At 44.7% G+C, this 24270-nt stretch overlaps 2 protein-coding genes across 2 annotated transcripts in view; both read left to right on the top strand.

The window, feature by feature from the left end:
• MRPS9 (mitochondrial ribosomal protein S9) overlaps positions 1 to 18062 on the top strand; it is a 41312-nt gene extending 23250 nt beyond the window's left edge. Inside the window, exons 6-11 of the mRNA XM_004312580.4 lie at positions 6932 to 7017; positions 7907 to 7982; positions 10315 to 10483; positions 11412 to 11520; positions 15445 to 15614; positions 17365 to 18062. Of these exons, the coding sequence (XP_004312628.1) occupies positions 6932 to 7017; positions 7907 to 7982; positions 10315 to 10483; positions 11412 to 11520; positions 15445 to 15614; positions 17365 to 17456 (702 nt within the window). The 3' untranslated portion in view covers positions 17457 to 18062. The remainder of the gene's footprint in view (positions 1 to 6931; positions 7018 to 7906; positions 7983 to 10314; positions 10484 to 11411; positions 11521 to 15444; positions 15615 to 17364) is intronic.
• The window catches only part of GPR45 (G protein-coupled receptor 45), a 91896-nt gene continuing 79037 nt past the window's right edge, over positions 11412 to 24270 (top strand). Inside the window, exon 1 of the mRNA XM_033838439.2 lies at positions 11412 to 11520. The gene's annotated coding sequence lies outside the window, so the exon portion shown is untranslated. The remainder of the gene's footprint in view (positions 11521 to 24270) is intronic.

The following is a 24270-nucleotide window of genomic DNA, read 5'->3' as shown; positions in this document are numbered from 1 at the left end:
CTATATACCAATCACTTGAGCCTCACGAACGGCAGATGTTATTACTCACAGCTGTGGTCATTGCCTGGCTGATGCGGGTCAGCGTCATGCTAGGTGCTGTTTGTTACTCTGAAATAGTATGTGACTAATATTCACTGTTCAGCTCACAAGAGTGGTTTCGTAGTGAATCAGGGATCGCACATAAAATAAGACGGTAAAACCTGAAACTGCTGCACATGTTGGCTCCCTCCTTTGTCTGCCCTCTCGGTGCGCGGAGGGGTCCGTTCCATTCTGTGGGAGGGTGATCCCCCCGCCGCCATCCCACCGTAGCAAGGGAGCCAGCCCCGCAAAGACTGTGGCAGGTGGGCGGGAAGTGAATCATTATTGCTACCGTTTCGTTTTGTTGATGCAGTTTCTTCCCATGTGACAGGGTGAAAGGCACTAAGGCACACTCTGTTCTCCACGTCCTGGACCGGCTGTGACTGTGTGAGCCGTGGCCGCCACGGCCATGCTTCTTGTCAGAAAAGCACAGCTCTGAGCATCTTTGCAGTTCTGCCCGGAGGTCTTTGTGATGTCCCTTAACCTTTTTTATCTTCGGTAATAACATCAAAGCTGCTTTTAGTATTTGCTCACTGCTTGCATGTTAAAGTTGTATATTACATTAGAGCAGCGAATAAAAGATGGGCCTGATGCAGCTTCCAGTTAAGGGTAATGTGTAATGCTTAAGTGAACACTGTTTCCAGTTAGCCCGTAGTTAGTCCGTGCAGTTGTTTTTATGGAGAAGTAGGAGGATTTTGAGGGAAGAGGCGGATGAGAAGAAAGAAGCGGCTCATTGTTCCCGCCCAGAAGTGAAGCTGTTGGGAAAGCACAAGGTGAAGGGAAACTTGCCGATCCACGGGGGCTGGGGCCACAGACTTTGTGAGTGTGTTACCTTCTAAGGGCTCGTCATCAGGTTGGCTGGAATTCCCACCTTCCTGTGGCCACAACCATACACCTGTCTTCAGGTTCCTGGGAAGGTCCATAAAAACCATTTATTTTACAAAATAGCGAATAGGGTGTACATACCTAATGAATGAAGTATGAAACAGTACTAATAAGTAAATTCTTAAACAGTGAGAGGTAGTTTAAGAAGAAATAAGGACTGTACGGAGTTTCTTAAAGGATCGTTGAGGACTGAGGGGGCTCCAGGCTGAATGGCCCTGTTCATCCATCTTTTTTACCCCAAATGGATGACTTTCCATCTCCTTAATGGCCACATAGCCAGTGGAACCTGTGTACTTCTCAGACGTGAGTTATGAGTTTCAGCGTAGCGTTTTGGGAGCAGAAAGAAGAAAGAGAGAGTAAAAGGAGTTTCCAGAAACAACTGAACCGAAATGTAAAGGAGAGGGAAGACTTTTTAGAGGATGTGTGCGTCTGAAGTGGAGCAGGTGCTGCACCAGAGAATAGCTGAGCAGCGTGTCCGGGGGTGGGGGAGGAAGCCTGCCTGCGCAGCTAAGGATAGGGCGATGGCTGTGCCCTTGGGTCCCAGCTGCCCCAGGCACCCCTGCCCGCCACAGCTGGAGCTGCCCAGTCGACCGGGCGGGGCGGGCAGGCAAAGGGGCTGCATTCATGAACGGGGCGGTCACAACCTGGGCAGTTGTGCAGGTCCTTTAATCCTAAGACAAATGTTAATTCCTGTTCACTCCTATCAACACCTAGGTTTCTGAATATCTTGAAACTCACTAAAAGTGAGTTGAAGATTATTTTAAACTCATTGTGGGAGGTGATTATTTGACTCTGAAGTGGGAATCCTTCTGTAAAATATGATTCATTAAGACAGGGCATGGCTGTAATGCAGCCTTTCCCAAAGTGCTTTCTGAGGAACCCTGGTTATGAAAGCGTCAAGAAAGGGCCTCTGAAATTAAGCTCGTTTGGGAGTGCTGCATACTGTATACAGCACTAGGAAACTAATAAGGAGACACTTAGCGTGATAAAAACTCCCTGACGCCCTTCAGTAGAGAAACACTGCTGCTCAAATATGTTGGATCACGGAACTGTTTCTACCCAAAACATCTTTTAACATCCCGTGAAACCAGAGCTTGGGAAAAGCTGTATAAAACATTGGAAACACTGTGAGTTGTCAGAAACATTAAGCATCTATTGACATTTTACGTCAGCTCACCTACCCCAACGTTTATGATAAGGCTCTGCATGTCTAAAAACTATACTGGGAATTTAGCATCTTACAGAAACCTCATGTATATTTTAGGACTAGTTTTACAGTAAACATTGGAGTATTTTCAGAGTGTTTCTATAAATTGAAGGAATTATATGGCCTTGGATGAAAGTTTTACCCCAAAAAGTATAAAATTAAGGCATAAGTAGATCATTATGCACTTAAACTACTCTGCTGAATTGGGGGAAAAGTTTAAAATATTAAAAAGTACGAAGTAATTCTAATCCTAATAATGTGTGTATAAACAGGATTCATTTGCCTGGCTTATTTAGAAATTCTCCAGTTTATTTTAAGCGACTTAAACCTTCTGTGTTCACACAGTAGCCCAGGGAGGGGTCTGAGGCCTCAGTATATGGAGGTTCCAGAGTCAACAAGCAGAAGTTCCGGAGGCTCAGTATCACAGTTCTGTGCATCCTCCTTGCCACCGGGGGGTGAATATTGAAAACTTTTGAAGCAGTGCTGTTGAAAAATGGAATTAAAGTAGTGACCCTTCTCACAGTGAGGTACCAAATAACTACTTTATGACTGTGTAAAGAGCTTCTTTCTAGAAAGCTACAGACCAGTGCTGACATGTGTCTGTGTGCTGTTTTAAGTTCTTTCTTGACAGCAGGAGTTAATTCAGTAACTAATTCAGCAACAAACTGCTGTTCTAGAAGTATCTTTAATATACATTTTCTCATATTGATATATGAATAATTACCATTGTGTATCTTGTATGTTCCAGGTGTAACAATTGGGAAAATTAATTTTTAAAAACTGATTCAACTTATTGCCTCTGTTGATTTTAATCAGATTACTTCTTTTATAATGGTAAAATTGTTTTTATAATATATGGTAGAGCTTTCAGTAGTAAAAATATATGGTATCTGAGTCACAAGCACTTCTATGTAATTACTCCCAGGTGCGTACTTTCCCAGAGTACTTGTCTAACATGACCTATATGTGAGATTATTTCCTTTTTTAATGCCGGGTAGCATGACACGAAGTATACGCTGTATAGCATAATGTATTTACAAAGTGATAGCTAGGATCTACCGTAGAGGTATGTCACTTGGAGCGTCAGGTAAATTGCATGATAAAAACCATGATAAATGTATTATATGCATATTTACTCCAGTTGGTTTTGTATATGCCAGTAGCCAAAACATTGAGAAGATTGTTATTTAGGAAATTTATTTTCTGTGATTTTTTTTCCCAACAAACACATATTTTAAGTCGCTTACTTTTCTGTATTGAACTAGTATCTAAGATGATAATTACTGTTAGTTATTATATATTTTCTATATCAAAATACAGTTGACTTTTTCTATACCACCCTCCTAAGAAATGTTGTTTGTTTACCCTTCCTAAAATTGGAATTTCAACATGGTTAATACAACCAAAACAGAATTTGGTAGACTAAAGATGACATTGCTCATGCTCTTGGAAGAGTTTAGTTGAAGCATTTCTTTTCTGTACCCTGAGCATCTGGTATTTCCAAATTAGGCACCTTCTAAATTCGATTCATACATTATGGAAATCTGATGACATGAGGGGTAGATAGACTTGCTTTGATTTTATGAAATATTAATCATAGCTGTGATGAATGATTCAGCATTTCACATCTGGGTTATTCCTGTCATATTTGAAAATTATACTGTTAAATACAGTATATAAACTTAGTGTAGGTGGGGTCATGCTAATTCTCTAGGGTCCCTTAAAAATTAAGTGGAAATTTAACAATATACCAGAAGCTAGCACTGATAATCTGTGATGTTGACAGTTCCTGGCATATTTTATACCCTCAAGGATTTTTTGATGTAAATTAGTGCACCTCTCTTCAGGGAGTTGAAGCTATAGAATGTACTTTCCAGAGGACTGTTGTCTCTGACTAACCAAGATAGAACCTTTAGAATCTCAGGAGTGGTTTTATTATCTAGAAAAGAAAGAAAAATAGAAATGATGCACCAGTAAAGCTTTTTCGACTCTTTGACTCCTGAACGCCATACCTCACCGCTGTGTCATTTCTTGACCACTACTGTAGGCCAGGCAGTATGCCAAGTACTTTACATATATTTTCCTATTTAAAGAAGTGTATGAGGGGGCTTAAAGAGCATGATATAACTTGATGAATTACAGCCATCAAAGCATGTGCCGTAAACGAATAGAACTTACCATGTTCTAAATTTGACGTGCACTCTTCATGGGTGGTTTTCTCATATTCCACATTTTTTCTGGTGATCTTACTTACACTATTTATACATTATTATGGAGCTAGATATAACACTGGAAGGTAGTAGCAGAGTGCAAGAAAGTTTTAAGAAAAATATGGACTTAAAAATTGCTCAGAATCACTGGAGAATGATGACACATTTAGCACCCCAAATTTTGACTTGAAACTTGACCTATGAAGCAGATCAGTTATTTTTGTTTTAGTTGCCTTGGTTATTCCAGAAAATTAAATAGACCCTTATAACCAGGTAGGGTGTCTTACTACCGTTGTTGGTATTCTCTTGAATTCATATTTTTAAGATAGATTTGAAAGATACATCTCTGACTCAGGACTCTCAGAATCTCAGGGCTCTGGAGCAGCCCAGCGTGGAGACGTGGAGACTGATGCCATCCTGCTCCCACAGACCCCCAGCTGGAGCAGGCTTCCGGGGGCGGGGGCAGGGCGCACGGTGCAGGTGCACAGCGAGATGCTGCTTGCACACGTCTGTCCCCTTCGTACAAGGCGGGGAGGATTCATTTTGTGGGGTTTTATTTTCCCTATATTTTACCTGTTCAGAGCACTTCAGAATTGCTTTCTAGAAATAGGTACATAGAGATTTTTCTGATACACTATTCAGTTGGGCTTACAACTCACTATCTTAGCCTTTAAATATGAATTTCAGGTACCCGAACTACAGTCAAATGCGGCTTACCAATTCTCGGGAGACAAATTGTATGGTTTTAAGTTGCATAGCAGGGACACGTTCTGTATGTGGATGGCTTCTATTCTTGCTTTCTTTAGAGTGGACAGTTTGTTTTGAATTGTCAGGTACATTTTTCTGCTGCTACAGGTGACGGATTTATACTTTGAGTATAGTTGTAGAGATAGTTAATCTGTACCCTAAAATTGAATTAAGCTCATTTGTCCCCAGAGTTCCAGTGTTTAGATCCAAACTTCAGGGTGCGTTACTTGGGGGCATCATTCAAACAGATTACTTGGCCCCCCCTTCCAACAGGTTCCTCTTGGGAAAGTCTGGGTTGGGGCCTGAGAATTTACATTTCTAACCTAGTGCTTGGCCTAGATGCTGCTGCTGTCTGCTTCTGCTGGGAACTTAGCTTTAGAATCACTCAACTATTGATAGTGATAGTTTCACTCTGTCGGAGATGCTCGGCCCAGTGTTACTGTTTCTAAGTGCTGCTGCTTTTCTTATTCTTTTCTAAGGTATCAATCCTACTACCCTTACTGAAAACAAACAAAACAAAACAAAACACACTCTTACGAGTCTCCCTACTACAGGAAATGAACTTACCCTTTTCTCACCAAGAAGTCCTGGCCCATGGAGCATAATCTCGGCTTTTCTCATCTATGTTTATGAAACTCAGAGGCTCAGTCTTTACATCCTTTTTCCTCCCTCCCTCCCTCCCTCCCTTCCTTCCTTCCTACATTCTTTTTCCCCTTGAGGGAAATGGATTCCTGAAAAGAGGTTGCAGAATGAAGATAATAAAATGCAAGCATTGGTAAATACAAAGGGAGTAACAGAGGGGCACGTGTATTCTTAGAGCAGACTCTACCAGCAACATTTGATATAATATGATGCTCTAATCAGCACCCACAAGAGGTCGTCCCCAAAACTGGAAATTATGAAGACTGTTCTAAATATGGATAGACGTCTCTACCAGCAGCAAGTTGTGTCTTCTGAGTAGCTGATGGTATTGGACGGTGTCATGATTAAGCAAGAAAAAATGTTTATATCATCTCTAGCTCATCCTTTGAAAACATCTGTTCCTTAGGTATTAGTGTGGTAGGTTATGTGTACATTATAAATGAATACACATAGATTGGATTTGAGTCCTCAAGTTTGCTCAGTCAAAAAAATTGGGAGACAGTTGCATTATTCTGCTTATTGTAAACTCATTTCCTGGAAATCGTATTTCATTGATAACCTTTATTGCCAGATTAGTGCTTACAAAATGGTAAATTTTCTCCTACTTGCATTATGATTTAACAGGTGACATACATTCACAGACTTTGTTAGAAAGTAAACTAATAGAAATCAAATAATGAAAAATAAATATTAATAGAAAACTTTTTAAGATACAAACTACATGGTAAAGAGAAATCTTATATAAATGTTAAAATTTTTTACTGGTAACTGTAAGTTTAAATGCATATTGCTGTATAAATTATGATTTTTTTAAGGAAAAGTTTTGGTTCTCTGTGGAACTCTTAAGGAAAATAAATAGCTTGTATCTTTTTTTCGTTTTTACGAACCTCACTGAGTTGTAAACCTTCTATAGAGTTTTTTAAAAATCATTTGAAGTTAAGTGTGTTACTATGTATGATACTAAATTCTCATTGAAATTACTCCACCATTCTTTAGTTTGAATGAGAAATAGCATTGTTAAAGAGGATTTTCAGTAATCCTTGCTGTGCAGCTGTGACTTGAGGAGGGCGCTTCTGAGATGAGGTGCTCATGGGAGACATAAAGGGAGGTAATGGTTCGCCGTCGCTCTTGGTTTAGTGTATGTGTGTGTTATTTGCCACAGGAAGCATACGGAAAGCTACTAGATGTAGAAAACCGTCAAGACCAGCTGCGAGCCAAAGGTCTGTTTTCAGAAAAAACTAAAGCCAAGTAAGTTCTTTTTTGCATTAAAATACATGAGAAAATTAACTAAAAACATACCACTTATCATTGGTGTATTTTAGGCATACCTAAAGCCTAAAAATGTGTTCATTATTTCAGCATTAATCATTAAAATTCCAAATAATAGGTGATTTTTTTTTTGTTTGGGAGGATGTAAGTATTAAGGTTATTATTTTTATATTACTTCATTCTAGATTTGTATGTTAAGTGGCACTTACTGTATTTGAATATTATTTCTTTAGAATTTTTGTGTATGTAACTGTGCATTTATATGCCCATAGATATACATGTGTGTGTGTGTGTGTGTGTGTGTGTGTGTGTATGTATTTTGTATTTGAAGGTTTGTGCTTCCATTTAGCAAACAATGATAGATTAGATCCATCGACCTGACCAACCAGTTTTAAATTTGGGGCTGTTTATTCACATATTTCTTCCTATGCAAAAGACACAAGTTTTTGAATATACCTAGTTTTAGTTGTAAATACTACCCGTAGCCTTTTATTTGGATTTCATTACTACTTTAGTCCATGGACAGATTAACTCTGTGTCTGTAACATACCCTTTAAAGTAAATTATGAAAAGCAAGCACAGTTTTAATTTTTGAGAAATCTAGTGACTTGGATATCATCAGATGGGTTCCCCAATGCCATGTCTAACTCTGCGAATGGAACATTTGCTAGACTGGGTATCTTTTCTAAAGTAGATTGAGGAAATGAAATAATGTGTCTCAAAAATCATTTACTTGGATGAAATTTTACAGCTATATAATACAAAAATGTGTTTCCCAATCGAGAATCGCTACTACTTGTGGGATCTTTTGTGATATAACTCATTGTATGGTTAATTTAAAAGAGAATATAATGTGATATTTTAACAGAGACCCGATTGGCAGCAGATGGCTGATTAAGGAGGAACTGGAAGAAATGCTAGTGGAAAAACTGTCAGATCAAGATGTGAGTAATTAATCTTTTTAATTTAAGGGGACCTGTGCCATAAGATTGTAGACATTTGCTGTATTTAGGATCCTAATAGTAATGTTCCTCAGAGGCAGGTGTTCATAAGACGGTTTTCCTTTTAAAACATGTGGAGCTGATTTCTGCCCTGGGAGGGTCAGGAAGGTGCCTGGTCCCCGGACCCTCCTCCACAAGTGCGCTTGCATCCTCTGCCCCTTGTTCAGGGGCGCATGGCAGGTGTCATTTTTCACCCCCTTCAGTAAAGTGGGTGCTAATTTTACAGGCTAATGATAAGTGTAAGGGGCTGTTACAGGTTAAGTAGAAGAGAAATGAAGCGCATGGTTACCTTCCTGACTTACCAAATGCAGTATCCACACGGCCAGTATGTTTCATCTAGGAATCGGCAAAACTGCCTGTATCAGAATCACCTGGCATGCTGGTTACAAAATGCAGTTCCCAAGGTTCAGACCTCACGCAGAATTTCCATGGGTGTCACCCAGGAATCCACAGTTTCAGCAGGCTCCCCCAGTGAATGTTAAAGCCTAGGAATGTGGTGACCCCTGCTTTAGGTCTTAGTCTGATTCTTTTTTTGCTCAATGTTCTAATATATGCCAGTATTATCACAGGAAATTTGATGTTTTAAATGTGTTGGTGTTCTAAATTTAGATTATTTCTGGAAGATTGGAGTATAGAAAAATTTCACAAATTGTTCCAGGAAAGGTTTTTTCCTTCCATGGCAGTGGGTAACATTGTTAGCGCCTTGCTGCCGTGTAGATTTCAAGTCATATGCTTAAATTGCTCTTTTCCTCATTTAACATATTGAAGAAATTAATGTTTTGGAAAAGTTGCAATTTGCTTAACAAAGGTGTCGGGCATTTGGTGAGTTAAAGATCTGAAATTAATTTCTAATATCCTAACTGCCAAGTCAGTATCACTGCACGTGGATCCAACTGAAAAACCTCTCTTTGCTCCTTCATTGAATGAATCATTTCAGTGTTCCCTGTTTTCTGGCTGCTTTTATTTTTATAACACAGGTTTGTTTGTTTTCATTTTGAAAACATCCCTAGGGCTTTGTTATAGGTGTGCAGCTATGAACACAAAACAACCAAATATATAGGTATCTTTGTACCTTGGGCAGCTGGCTGTTGGAAGAAATCCTGAAGCTGATGGCTGGTGTCAAGATGAGGAAGGCAGGGTAGTCAGTGATGTCTTGAGCCATGATCCCAGTTCACAAGCAAGGCTGGGTCATACCTGTAGTTGCCTCCTTGTGTGTTCAAGGGTATTACAGCCGGTGCAGAGGAACTGAGAGCAGCTGAGGAAGGACAGGCCTGTGAATGAAGGTGATGGAGCTTTACCAGGCTGGGTACCGCAGGTGGCTAGCAGTTCACTCTTCCTCAGACAGTTGCCTTCTCCAGTATTGTAACATCACAGGAAGCAATAATTGAAGCGGCCCTTTTAATCTTACTTGTGAGATTTTTATACATTTCAAATTATTAATGGTAGATTTTCACTGTAAAGGCAGTGGTAACAAAGATGAGTATGATTTTTAGGGTTGGCAAAACATAAATAAGGTTATCAAAAACTGGGTTTCACACTCCATGCTAAGGATCTCAAGTATCAGTTGTTTCCTTCTGCATAAACACTTTAGAGTGATTACTCTGGCTTCTAATTTTAAGGGGTTAATACCAAGTTGTTTACTTTCTAATCACATGTTCAAGAACTATTAAAAAAAATGCACTGAGGAGCAAGGGTAATTTATTTTAAGAGGTTGCCCTTTAAGTCAAGTATCTCTTGAATTTTTAAATAGCTTGATTGTTCGGTTTTAAAGGAAATCATAAACATTAAAGTAACACAGCTTGAACAGCTAAAGATACATTTGCCAAATGTATTATGAAATGTAGTTTAAGAGGTACGTTTTCTCAAAATCAGACTCTTCCCATTTTACTGTATGAAACTTGCTGGAAATTATTTATGAAGCGCCTCTTGATACAGTTCTAATAAAAGAGTAGAAATTATACTTAAAGATCATCTAAGTATTTTTTTGAAAGTGAATTTAAATTTCACCTTCATGTAATCCTGATAGAGAGAAATGGATTTTTCTTTGAATGATAGATCTCTTTGTTTCTCGAAAGAAAAGATTGAGCACTAAAGGTACACAGGGGAAGTGCTGCATCTGCACGCTGTTTTAAAAGCAGCATGAAGTTGCGGAAGTGTCATCCTGTCAAAATTCATCAGGAAAAGCAACATTGGAAAGATCAAGTATATAAAAATAGAAAAAATTTAGCAAATGCAATTACACTTGCATCTCCTAATGAATTTTTATTGTCTGCAGTACGCACAGTTCATTCGGCTGCTGGAAAGGTTATCGGCGTTGCCGTGTGACGCGGCTGAAGAAGAATTTGTGGGCAGGTTCCGCAGGAGTGTAACCATTCAATCGAAAAAACAGCTGATTGAGCCTTTGCAGTATGACGAGAAGGGTATGGCCTTCAGCACAGGCCAAGGTAATGCACCCATGGAGAGAGACCACCCCGTCCCGCTGAGGATTGGGAAATAGCCGGATGTTTATTTGCTCTTGCCCTTTGGTGTTCATTTTGTTTGTTTATTTTTGCTGCTGCTATGCTGGATTTCCAAATATTAAGGTTCTGTTGACGTTTTTAAAAACTGAACTTTATAATGTTGCAAGAAAAAAATGTGGACACATACCTACACAGTCATATTAACACTTTGTATTTTCATATTTTCAACTGGTAGAAACAACAAAATATAGGTTTCTTATAAAGGTTTAGGTTTCTAAATAAAGGTTTCTTATATTAAATGAAAATTTTCGGTGAATCTGCACGTCAGATGCTAAAACTACAGAACGTTAAAACTTTAGGTCCTCAACTCACATCTTCCTTGTAGGTGTACAGAGACATTTGACATGATGTAACTTTAAAGAATTGAGTTATTAAATGATATATCTGCAACTTAAAAAAATTTTACATCATTTCATTTTCAGTTAATATTTTCAAAGAAGTGTGACCTTTCCTAAGGATTCCTTTTATTTCTACCAATTATACTTTATTATACTGTTCATATATTTTAAAAATTATACGATTAATATATACTCTTATTAATTTAAAAAGAACACTATGTAAATTGATTTTTTAAATAATATAAATAAATATGAATTACTTTGTTGAAACTAAAATCATTGTAGTGTTTCTAAAATGGGATTAAGGAATAAAATCACCCCATAGTAAGCTTTATTACGTCAGTTATGGTGTAGTTTGCCTGTTCTATTTTTGTTTGACTTGTATTAATTATAGAACTTTCCTATATAGAGTGTTACATATTGTTATTCTGGGGGGAAAAATTTAACGTAGTTTTGCCTCTGTCAAAGCATTGGGCCTCAAGATGTTCACTAATAGATGTCTTGTATTTTTAAAGGTAACAGAAAGACTGCAAAGGCAAAAGTGACTGTTTATGACCATGGAAGTGGGAGGATAGAAGTAAATGGGGTCGACTACCTGCTCTACTTTCCGGTGACTCAGGACAGGTGAGGTCTTTGTTTTGGTTTTGTTTTTAAAGAAAATGTACTTTATAATATGTCACGATCAACTAAGGCTTATGATTTTCTGATTATATTTGTCTGCATGATGATTTCTTTTTACTAATAGAATATAACAAACTAGCTAGAGGGATGCGGTCACTATTTTTTATGTTGTTTTCCAGATCTTTAAAAAGCATCTCTAGAATTCCTCATTAATTGAGTCTTCCTCCCCTTTTCATCAGATCATACCGGAAGTTGAGTGTCTCGGGGTCTTGTGTTCTGAAATGCAGGCTATGCCACTTCTGCTTCCTGGGTTTGGGGATGGGCAGCCACAAAACAACGAAGACCAACCTTGTTTGGCACTTACCGTCGTAAATATTAGAAAAAGTTCGCTTTATCACTTTGGATGTTTTTCTATTCACAGAAAATTTTATATATATATTTTGAGCAAGCAAAGAAATCTGACATTTATATATTAAAATAAGAGCTCATCAGGCTTTGCTTAGTTCCCATGGCTACATATGGCCGTTTTATTCTTTGAAATTTGTATCCCGTGGAGGAACAGACATTAATTATAAGTAGGTGTTACAGCCCAACTCCACTAAATATGCCCATCTGAGATATGTTCCTTAGTCACTGTATAAGGCCTCTTCTTGAGAGGGTTATGATTTTCCCAGTCGTTACTGTCATTATCCACAAGTCACAGCAGTTCTGCATGGTTAGTTCCTCTCTTCCTAGTCTTCTCCTGGTTCCTGTAGTGGTGTTGAGGGTCAGAAGGGTTAAGGCTCTTATGATCCCAATGCTTATGTCAGGAAAGAGGACCATGCCAGTGTAGTGTAAGCTTCTGGACGGAATAATTACTTCAGGAAATGTACGTTTATTTTATTTGTGTGTGTGTGTGTGTCAAGAAGTAGCCCGCTCTAACTCTGTTTAGTAGGAATTAAACTAATTCTGCCATCACCCTCTCAGGGAAGGCGATGGAGGAAGCTATTATTTGTCGTACCAAAAGCCAGAGAGACCCGTAACTTCAGCATTACGACTGCTGTAAGGAATGGCATTTGACCAATAACTGTCTGTTAATTTGTTTTCAGATATAACTCCTGATGATTTAATAGCAAGTCTCGATTTTGGCTTTATCTCACAATTAAGTTGCCCCCTTAGAACTTACTCTTCAGTCTGATTCAGCAGGCGTTTGCTAAGGGTTGTCTGTGTGCCCGGTCTTGTTCTTGGCATTGCGAAGATACAAGAGCTATGTGAGATACGGCTTCTGTTGTCAAGAAACTCCCTATCTGATTGGGAAGCCTGAGGCTAGTCTTGGTGGGATAGGCGCCCAAACCGCCTCACTGTCTTTCAGTAGTTGTCGGGATTTACGGCAGCCGTGCTACTCGGGGACTGGCCTTTCCTCCTGCACGAGTGGCTCACGAGCTTACAGATGAGCAGGGAGGTGACCACTGACCAGTAGTAGGGAGACGGCCGAGCCAGGAATGGGTGATCTTGATTCTAGGTCTGTTTCCAGCTGTGTGAACTCAGCCGAGATGTTTAAAGGTCACCTCCCTAAATGGTAGGAGGGAGTTGGACTTGATGATCTCTGAGGTGCTTGCCTGAAGGTCAGTTTGAACTGCTTGCTTTTCTTTCCAGGGTCCTTTCTTTAGACTGTTTTTACACAGACATAGCAAACAGGTCATTGGGAGTGTCGACTGTGTTCCTTCCTCGAGCTGTCAGAAATTCTGTGTTTATTCGTTCACTTAGCAGACATTTACCACGATGCGCCTGGTGCTGTGTGGGGTACGCAGAGCAATGCTTTCTGATTTGGAAAGGCCTTTGCCCTGTCACTCAGCCAGGGAAGCAACTCTTAGTTGATCACCTGTACAAAGGGAGTACATTCCTCACATGGCACTAACCGTGTGATAGAGGAGACAAGTTAGCATCTTAAGCAGTCACAGAAAAATAAGAGTATGTGATTTTATATATGTACCAGGTTATGGGCTGTACAATTGGTGCCGTCGGAGTGGCATTCAGAGAAGATTGAAGGGAGGAAATTTTTTTTTTCAAAATAACTTTGATTATATAACAAAGAGCAAAATAAAATTGATTCTTTAGCTCAGGATTTCATCTGAGATCACTGAGAGGAGGGATTTGTGAAGTATTTTCATGCCGTGTAACTGTTTTTGCATGTACTAGTGTGAGTCCAGATTAATTAAAACCAATAGGTGTGTAATGGTTTTCAACTGTACCCTTTGGGTGTTGCTGCCTCTCTTTATAGACTTAGCGTCGTGCTCAGTGTGCACCAGCTTCCTGACTGTGCAGACTTCTTCCTCAGGTCCTTTCTTGCCTTGACCACCCTGACTCAAGTGCTCTCATAGAGCCTGAATTTTTTCCCCAAATTTTAGTCTCAGTTTTTTAATCTATATAAGCATTTGTTAGGGAATCTTAAAGTTTTAGGAATTAAAACAGATAAATGTTTAAGCTCCCAAACGAGTAGGTGAGCAGGGCTTCTCTTAGTAACATCATCACTCACGTCACTCACCTGCGCAGTCGTGTCAGGCAGCGTGGGCCTGTGATGTGCCAAAGACAGTTCCTTAGGTTCCATACTGACCTCGGTGTCCTTGCTGGAGATGGCGGGGTTAGATTATCAGCCTCTAAATTTTCTTTAGCTCTTATAATATAGCTATTATTTATAACATCGTTGACTCTTGAACAATGTGGAGGTTGGGATTTTCCCAGCACAGTGGAAAATCTGAGTACAACCTTACCGATGGCTCTTTGTATCGAGTTTCCTCATCGAGGGGTCCGACCACTGTGGATGGTGTAGGTCTGTAGTATTTACTGTTGAAAAAAATCCACGTGTCAGCAGGCCTGCACAGCTCAAACCCATGTTGTTCAAAGGTCAGCTGTAGTACTACTTTTGTAGCATCCCTGTTTTTTATTTGGTTACTTTGGAACATGTGTTCAAAGAAAACAATATTAGATTTAGGTCGTTTCATACCTGTTTTTATCGTAGGACTTGTTTCATTCCTGTTGGAACAGCATCCCTGTTGAAGCAGTATTGTTACAAATTCCAGTTAACTCTGCCCTTCCGAGCTCTTGTTGTGTCCGTCCACACCAGCCTGGGCTTGCTCCGCTAGTGTGCAGTCCAAGGGGTAACATCCACCTCTCAGCGTCACTGTGTGACGCTAACCTTTACTTGGGGGGTCCAGAAAGCTGCAGTGTCAGACCAAACAAGCAAACGCGATATTCAATATTCATCAGCTTTTCTAAGTAAAATTCATAAGAGCTATGAAGGCAAAAGCAGTCCCTTGTTTGTGAGTGAGAAGGTGGTCCAGGGCAGTCTGCCTGCTCCAGCCTCTGGTTCTGGCCCTGCCCGGACCGCATGGGTGCTCACTGGCTGTGGAGGGAAGCGGGCCTGACTGGTCTGTGGGGTGTCACCTGGCAGGACCCTGCAGCCGAGGGAACTGCAGGCAGAGTGCGTGTCTCAGTGGGAAAATGTCGAGTGTGGTTTCAGTGACTTTAAAACTCACGGCGTCAGGACAAGCACAAACCTCATACAGATACAGCATCGTACACTTTGCCTAGTGACCCCAGCGGCACTTGATAGTTGCTTGGGAAGACCTGTTAATATTGCATCTGATCATTGAATCCGGAGAGGTGGATTCAGTGGGTTAAAGGAGTTCTCCCAGCTTTGACTTCGTCATGAGGTTATGGTCAAGCCTCACAAAATTCTCGGGAGACGAGCAGGGTCAGCACACAGCTGGGGTGTGCTGTTGTGCCCGAGCAGAAGAGGCCTGACCCTGCTCTCACAGCATCTGAGTGGCGGAGACGCTAGCGTTTCTGCATCTGGTGTGGGTCTCACACACGCCCAGAATGTGAGCAGCCTGTAACGTTGTGTATCTTCGCAGTGAACCTAACTCCACCTCTCGTGCTGTGCCTTAGAGAACAGCTGATGTTCCCTTTCCACTTCCTCGACCGGCTTGGAGAACACGACGTGACCTGCACGGTGTCGGGGGGCGGGCGGGCGGCGCAGGCGGGGGCCATCCGCTTGGCGACGGCGAGAGCCTTGTGCAGCTTTGTCACCGAGGACGAGGTCGAGTGGATGCGCCAAGGTGCGAGTTCAGGTCGGGGGGCGGGGGGACGGGGGACCCTCGAGTCTGCATCCGACTCCGCTTTGTGTCGGGCACGTGAGCGGTGGCTTTTGTTTTATTACAGAAATTTGTAATCGTTATCCGATTTAATGATGGAACCCCTAAGGTGTTTCTCTCCAAAGTTATTGGAGATTCCTTTTCCACTGTGATATTAGTTCGAATTTCATTTCCCTTACTCACTCTGTGTGACCCTGTCACCTAGCCGTGAATTCCGGAGTCTCTGCACAGGGGGAGAAGGGTTCTACGATCAATATGTTCGTTAGGGCCCTGCGTCCGCATTTCACAGTCAGTCGGGGCAGCTCTAGCTGAGGAGCGTCTTCCCACCATTTGTGAAGGAGGAAAGCACTGCGGGCACTGCCGACCGGCTGTGTGGCCTCAGCAAGGCCCCCGGCGCCTCTGAGTCCAGGAGCCCCTCTGGGCAAGTGACGTGGGCCCTGCCCCTGCCCTCCCACTGCGCCGCTGGGGTTCTGATCCCATGCTGCAGATAGGGCCTAAGCTAATTAACTTGCCTAATTAGCTTAGGCAAGTTAATTTTTTTAAACCTCTAAAAATCCATTTGCTTATAAACAGTTCACCATTTTGTAGGACTCATATCTAGTCATTAAAATCATTTGATAGGACCTCACTTAACAATTCTGCTAGTTTTGAGTTTCTGTGCATATTGAAAAGTAATAAAGCATCATTACTTATCATTTAAACTAGAATGTAGACAGGTCTTGTTTGCCTTCCGCACAAAACGTTGTGTTATTCCACACCCCCTAAGTACAAGTAAATGCGAGAGCTGTGGGTATATGACAAGCGTAAAATGTGAATTTTGCCTGTGCCGTGTGGCCATTGAAAGTACCTTAATAAAGGACAGAAGCCTCGCATACACTGACGAGAAGCGCTAGTGCTGGAAAGGTGAAAAAGACAAACTCCGGTCTGTTTACGTATTTATAAACAGTTAAAGAGTTTTCTCGTCGCTGGTGTTCTTGTGGTCGTTACCAACACCCCACACGGGCCACCACTGGGCACTCCCATCGGGGCTGTACGCGGAGAGTGACTCGTTTATTGCTCAGAAGCTGTAATTACTCCTGATGGTGGGAGACCGGGAGCTTCCAGTCTAAACTGACTTTACTCTTCTGGAACCAACGCCTTGTGCTGAGAACACAACTCTAAAACCTTTTTTAGATTCTGAAACAAAGTACCAAGAAATATTATTATCACACAAATTAGAAAAATAAGTTTCTTTTCTCAGATATGTTTGATAAGTCATATGCTATGTGTCGGTATATTCACGGGCACTGTTACTGTGTGGTGTCTGTATACTTCCACACACTTCGCCACCCAGGAAGTTTTGCTTTTCTCCCTCTTAAAACTTTCACATCTGTAATAGTAAGTGTGCCGGGCAAGTTCCCTGGCAGTGAGTAGCGACTGGCACAGCAGAGCAGCTTTGTCTTAAGTTGAACAAGTTTAAAAACCAAAAGGGAGTCGTATCTCTCATAGGAGAAGAAAAGCAGACTCAAGCAATGTACCTGGTGTTTGTCTCGGAAGCTGGGAAGATAGCTTAGGAGAGTGAAAGCGGACTGCTGTCCTGAGTTGTACACGAGGCTGGGAACTGCTTGTGGGCCTGGGCGCTCTTCCTCTGACGGCAGGAGCTGCCGGTTCAGGCGCTTCTCCTGCCTTCCTGCGATTTCCATGGTTCATAAAGGCATCTCTTTTTATGCTGCAGCGGGACTGCTTACTGCCGATCCCCGTGTCAGAGAGCGGAAGAAGCCGGGCCAGGAGGGAGCCCGCAGGAAGTTCACCTGGAAGAAGCGCTGAGTGTCTGGGCGGGAAAGGAGGGGGCCTGTGCACCTGGCACGCGGCGGACGCGCAGGAGGCAGGCGCTGGCCGGGTCAAGCAGCACCGTCGCACGTTGGAGTTGGGAGCTGATTTATGCTAAATGCAATGTCGTAAAGGTTACCTTCTCAAAATCATTATTTACAACTGTTTAGCTTTGTTCTGCTGCTTTACTTTTAAAACTTTTTCAGAAGAGAGCTTTAGAAGCATAACTCAGAATCTTGGCACATTCGACCTGAAAGGAGCATTCAGCAAAATCCAATCAAGAGACCGCCTTTTGCGGACGGAAAGGCCCAGCCCCACACATCTGACCCAGCAGAGCCACGCTGCTAACTTAATGACAGGACGGACTTGGACTCACTCGTTTTCCCAGAGAGCAGTTGTTACAACATATCTTCCAAAACTGAGGGCTGAGAGTCCTTGTTGAGAAGAGTGAAGCCCCTGGAGCGTCTTTGTCAGGAGCCCAGCTGAGCCTCTGCGGAGGACAACAGGCCAGTCCCCCCTCCAAGCCCCCGGCAACCACCATTCCACTCTCTGTTTCTGAGTGTGACTTTTTTTTTTTTTTTTAAAGATTCTACGTATAAGTGATACCACGCCTGAGTTTGCCTTTCTCTTTCTGGTTTATTTCACTTAGCATAGTACCTTCCAAGCTGGGTACAGACTTGCGGTTACAGTATGAATTAGTTCTGAGGATCTGGCTTTAGCGTGTCTGTGAAACCTTGAAGTAGTTCCAGGGTTCTATACATGCGTCACTTTTTCTGGGCTACATAGTTCCATTGCTCTCACAAGATGCCCAGAGGGGTCCCTCCCTATGATACTGAGAACCACGGGCATGAGGAGGGTTTGGGGGGGGGTTTAAGGACAATAAGTCCGCCCTTTGTGTGCAGCCCTAGATCCAGCAGGCGAAGCAGACACCATGGTGAGATCTTGGGCCTGAGCTGGTGGGAGCAGGGGTCAAGGGTATTGGTCATAATCTTTGTCTGGCTAGGAGGAGGGTTACATGAGTGTCCACTTTACTGTACCTTTCAAATGTGATACGTGTGATTTTTATTATGAACCATTTTACGATAAAAGTGAATGAAAGACTACCGTGAGTTGGGATGTAGGAGCTCGAGAACAGTCTCCGGGGCTTATGTGTGACCTCGGGCAGCTGACCTCCTCACAGCTGGGTGGTCGCTTGTGAGGAGGGGAGCACAGCAGCCCCTGTCCCAGGGTTAGAGGGTTCAGTAAAATCCACAGGAGCCGCGGAGCCCAGAGCAGGTCCCCTATCAGTGTGGGTTGTGATTTTCCTCAAGAAACCCCTCCTTAACCACTGTCATTTGCTTAAACCCAAGTGCACAGGATCTCAGTTGGACGAGGGAAGGAGTGGGGGTCATGGTGTAAGCAGGCAGTTTCCTTGAAAATGAATGACAGTTCACTACCTTGACTCCTCAGAAGAAACAGAAACACGATGCTGTACGTGGGGTAGCTGCGTGCTGTAGACCGAGTGTTTCCATTATCTGTTAAGGCGTCCAGGCTACACTCGATCCAGCAGCCCCACTGACACAGATGCTCAGCCCTCACACACCACGGGAGGTGGCAGCCGCGAGGAGCTCTCAGTGTTTGTAAGGGAGGGCCAGCACCTTGTGTTTGCACGAGTGTTGATGTCAAGCGCCTCTACCAGGAAGCCTGTGACCCATTCCTCCAAATTAACAGTCAAGGGGCCGTAAAAATCATCATCATCTCACGGAAATACTGCCACCTTCTTTGGTGACCAACTTTGTGGGCTACAGAAGATGTTCTTCTTATTGTAAGCCTTTGGTTAAGACACCAGGAACGCATTACTGAAAACTGAAAGTAATCTTTGAGCACTAAGCTATAAAAACTGCTGAGCTTCAACACTGAGCAAAATATTGTCAGAATTTTTTTCTGTCATTTCTCGGAAAATATAAATTACTATAGAGGTGCAAAATGTGGGGAAAAAACAATTCAAGTCATATCAGTGTATTCCTTCCTTCAGCACAGGACATTAGCTTTTTAAACTAAATAATAACATTTATAATATATATTTCAAAAAAGGAACCATAAGGTAGAATTAGGTATTTCATTAGAATCAGAAGGTATTTAAAGGCCATGATTTTTGGAGTGAAGGCCTGCTTTAACCATGTGTTTCCAGACGTCTTGGGGCCTTGCTGCCTGGAGGGAGGGCCCCTCCCAGGGTTAGCGGGTCCCTGGCCACAGTAAACCACGTGCCTGCCGCGTGCCTTTCAGGCAGTCACTTGCTGGCCTGTTGGCCTCCTCTACCTGATCCTGATAAAACCTGGGTTTTACGCAGGGCCTCAGCCTTTCAGGCACTGTTCCTGCAGTAGCAGAATACGGGGTCCTAGTCTTGCTGTGTTAGTGCTTTTTCTTACTCAATTTTTATTCATCAGACATTTATTTAACAAGTTATAAATACAAACCAGACAGGTTCCTTCTAGGAAATTTTCTTTAACGGATGGGAGGAGACCCCTTTAATAAAGTGGTAAATTCCTGTTACTTTTCATGAAATCACTGCTACTTTAGCTTTAACAAAAGTTAGGACCACTTTTGGATCTTCTATGAAAACTGTTCACGAGAACTCCAAATTTATTCCTTTTTCATTTTCCCAAGACCTGATGGTACTTCTCTTAAAAATGATTGAAACCTCCGCGGGGGAGCCAGCCTCACGGTGTGAGGTCCTTCTCTCCAAGTCGAGAATGCAAGGTTCACACAAACTCTCCTGATGGCATTCGAACCCTGTAGACTTCTCCGCCGAGGACACCGTCGTCCCTGTGCCCGCTCGGGGTCCCCCACTATTACACTGAATTTTGTATTGCCTTGAAGTGAGGGGAGGGTGGTAGAGGAGAGGCGTGTTTCACGGCGATTTGCAGATAAAGGAAAGGGAGCTGGACACTGCACATCGGTAGGTGGTTGTGTTTGGCTATGTGAGGACCTGTCGGTGGCAGGTGGCAAGAACCCCAGACCTGGGCTGAAAGGGGGACCACTGAAAAGGGGGACTTATTGGGAGCCTCTCAGGATTTCTGGGCTGGGCGGACATCCTGCAGGATGGGGGCCGTGTCCCAGGTCTCCCGGGCGCTCGGCTCCCAACCTGGCCTCTCACTTCTCGGGGTTCTTCCGACAGACTAGGGAGCTGGGGCCACTTCGGACCAAGGGCAGCTCCCACGGCAGCAGTGGTGGAGCGGGCGCAGGGGCAGTCCTAGCAGACAGCAGGTCCCGTCCCTGAAGGTGGGACTTGTGCCCCAGGGTCAGGCCTGGGTCGCTGCAGAGCTGTGCAGAGTGGTCGCCGCCGCAGCTGTCGGGGCCCCTCACCGCTAAGGAACGCTGGCCTCCACCCGCCTCCCCAGGCTCAGCCCTGCCTGCAGAGCCCCCCAGCCGCACCGCCCCTCCGCTGCCTGGTGCCCGTGAGCGGCCCGGCCACTGTCCCCAGCACCCTTTCCTCCCTGCCGTCTGTTCCTCCCCAGCCCGAGCTCGCGGGCGGTGCGGGTCTGTGCGTGTTTCTCCCCGCAACAGAGGCAGCGGGAGGATTCTGCTGTCTGTGCCCAGCGCCCCCTCACGCCAGGTTCGGGAGTCAGCATTCCCCCTGGGGGAAGGACGCCACTACCGACCCCTCGCTCAGACGTTCCGATAGCTCAGGAGGTGGGCTCTGCCTGCTCATCTGCCTTGCAAGTCCGGATTCTTCCACCAGTCCCTGGCGTCTTTACTGCTGGCTCCTCTGGTTCCCCCAGGAAGGGGGTTACAAAAAGTAGTCAACAGAGTTTTTGTCCTCAAAGCTTAGAATTTGCGTCTCTAATTAGAAAAACAACAAACACAGGGAAAACAATTAGAAGGCAATTAGGTCCTGCTGAGAAGTGTTGACTGAGCAGTAATGACACGGAGCTGAGGACGGGACCTCACCTGGCAGGTCGGCCGGGAGCTTCTGCGAGGCCTGGGGTGACACGTGCTCCGGAGACCACCGCCCTCCACCCACACCGAGCCTCCGCCCTCTGGTCTGAAAGGTGGGGGCAGGATCCCTGCTTTCCAGGGCTCCGCGGACCACTCAGAACTGGGGTGAGATACCTGGCAGTTTCTGAGACAGCAGGCCCTGGTGACTCTCCGTTGCCAGCGTCGACCAAAAACGTCAAAACTGCCTCGAGGAGGACGTGGGCCCTGCCCGGCGGGCAGCATTCAGAGATTGCGCCCCAGTTACTCTTGGTAGCCGGCCCCCTGCACATCCCCCGGGGCCTTGTCTTCCTGAGGGAAGAAGTGACAGGAAGGCAGTGCCAGCTGCGTGACGGTCTGAGCTGCGCCGTGGGCATCCCTGCATCCCTGAGACGGGCTGGCTTAGCCGGCCTGGCTGGAACTCCTGTGGACGTTCCCTCTTCCAAGGGCCCTCCTGGACCTGGCTTCTCTTCTCCCCAGCCGGCTGCCCACGGGTGGTGACAGGAGCGTCAGCCAGCTGCAGCCTGACACCCGGGTGCTGGAGGCTTTCTAGAAACATCTCTGCACACGAATACCGCTCAAGCTAGAGGGCCTCCCATACATCATCAGCGCTGGTTCTCTTTCAAGATGATGCGAATGTAAACTATGTAAAAATTCTCATCCATGTTGGAGCAATGGAATTAGGTGAAAACAAAGGCTCCTTGCCCTGGAAAGGCAGCGTATACAAGAGTACCATCCTGTAATGCTGAGGGGTTCACGGAACCCCGGAAGTCCGTTCCTGGCCTGAGGGTCTCCACAGCGCCTCGTTGAGAATGCCCATTCAGTTCATGACAAGGACGGGACGAATTCAAAACTTTATGGTCATCTCAATTTTAGTTTCTGGGTTTCTTGTTCCTACCTTGAAATTACTTGTTTAAAGAGCATAGTGGGCTCGTTTTGGTCTTTATATATAGGCTTCCTAAACATAAGCTCTAGTATCATCGTGTGGGATGGGATGGGCGTTTCTGACTGCCTGTGCGGCATCGCCCTCTGAGGTCTCCCCTGTCAACCACCCTCCTGCCTTCCCTGCCCCTCCTCTCCCTGTCCACCCCCTGCATTGGGATCTGCGGGGTCCATAGGGCAAGGGGCCAGCCCACCACCGTCATCTTGCCCTCATGTCCACATACTGCCTCAGAGACTCCCCGGCATGTTGGGAGAAATCACTTTGGATCTCAGAGGGTTTGCAGGGAGAATCTGGAGACCTACAATAAGCCACCCAAACTCCAAAGCGGATCTTTAAGTTACAAACTTAGCTGTCCCCACAGAGTGGAACCCACTCGTGGGTCACACAGATGAGAATTGAGATGTGCTGCTGGGCAGAGTGCATGACAGGGCGGTTCGAGAGGTGACAGACAGGAGTGGCTTGGAGGGAATGGATGGGTATTTCTAAAACATCTAGTGTGTGGCTGTTACTACTCATTTCATCGTAGTACCAAGTCTTTCAGAATATTCTTCAATGATTTACTTAACTTCAGAGCTCAATAAATAGAGTAACAATAACTTGCTTGTGGTGTCGGAAATCTGTTTCCTTTAAATTAGAAAAATTAAAAAATTTGAACATTGAATAGTCTATACTTTTAGTCTAATCAGGCGAGTGAACCCTAGCCTTAATGTTAAGGTGCTGCGGGCCGCCAGGAAGGAATGCTGCCTGCCCGTACCCTGGTTTTAACCCAGTGAGGTAAGCCTCGGGGTTGGACCTCTAGCCCACGGAACTGCAAGGCAGTAAATTCGTGCTGTTTTCAGCCATTATGCTTGTGGTTGGTTACAGCAGCCATAGAAAAGTAATGCAGGGGACTTCCCTGGCGGTCCAGTGGTTAGGACTGCACTTCCAATGCTGGGGGCATGGATCCCTGGTTGGTTGGGGAACTAAGATCCCACGTGCCGCGTGGCACGGCCGAAAGAAAGAAAGAATAGGTGTGAGCATAGATTATTGTCGGAGATGAGGCTGGCGCAGGAACTCAGAGGTCCCCGAGCCAGTCAGGAGGCAGGGCTTCTGGAAGAGATCTGTGCACTGAATCCCCGATGGAGCTCAGGGGACAGCCTTCCCTTAGGACGTTTCTGTAGCCAGTGCCCGAGGGAAGGCGCGTGTGGGCAATTTTACACCGTCTAATGGCTCTGCCTGCGAAGACTTGCTTACTTGGGGAAACATATTCTGGGATGTGCGAATTCTAAACCAAAAAATGAAAGTTTATTTTCCCACACACGTTACTCTGTGCACCTCTCTCCTGGACGGCTGGACTGGGCGTGGCTGCCTGGAGCCGGCTGGGTTTCAGGATGTGCCCTGCCTGGGGCCTTGGTAGCACTTCCAGCCTAGCTCCCGGGCGCAAAGCGGGCTGACGCCTTCCAGAGCGAAGGCGCGGGGTCCCTCGCAGAGCCCTGCGCTCTTCCATTTACCCAACAGATGCTGATAGACGCAGCCCCACGGGGAGTGCTGAGGAGGTTTAGGGACCAGAAACAGAAGCTTGCGTGCCGGCTGGGGGGACGATAAGGTGTTATGTGGCTGGCCTTGCGCGTGGTGGAGGGTGCCCTGGAGCAGGGAAGCGGGGTTGGGACTGGCACAGCGAGGGGGGGCAGCTGTTGCAGGGAGCCGTGAAGGCAGCAAGGAGTAAGCATCTTACACTTGGCACCGGAGGGCCCCGGTTGAGGGGCTGGCCTAATGCCAAACCCCGGGAGCTGGCAGGTGTGGGCGGAGCAGAGGGAGGAGGATAGTGAGAGGACAGGGCAGAGCCGGGCGGGGTGACGGGGAGGGCTGGAAGGCCATGGTTTCCCTGGCAGCAGACGGGAATCACTGCACGTTCTGAGCGGAGGCTGGCGCGCC

Source organism: Tursiops truncatus, chromosome 14 (genome assembly GCF_011762595.2).
Source record: "Tursiops truncatus isolate mTurTru1 chromosome 14, mTurTru1.mat.Y, whole genome shotgun sequence".
Classification (NCBI taxonomy): domain Eukaryota; kingdom Metazoa; phylum Chordata; class Mammalia; order Artiodactyla; family Delphinidae; genus Tursiops; species Tursiops truncatus.
The sequence above is the reverse complement of the archived record's forward strand: the minus strand, read 5'-3'. Positions and strand labels throughout refer to the sequence as shown.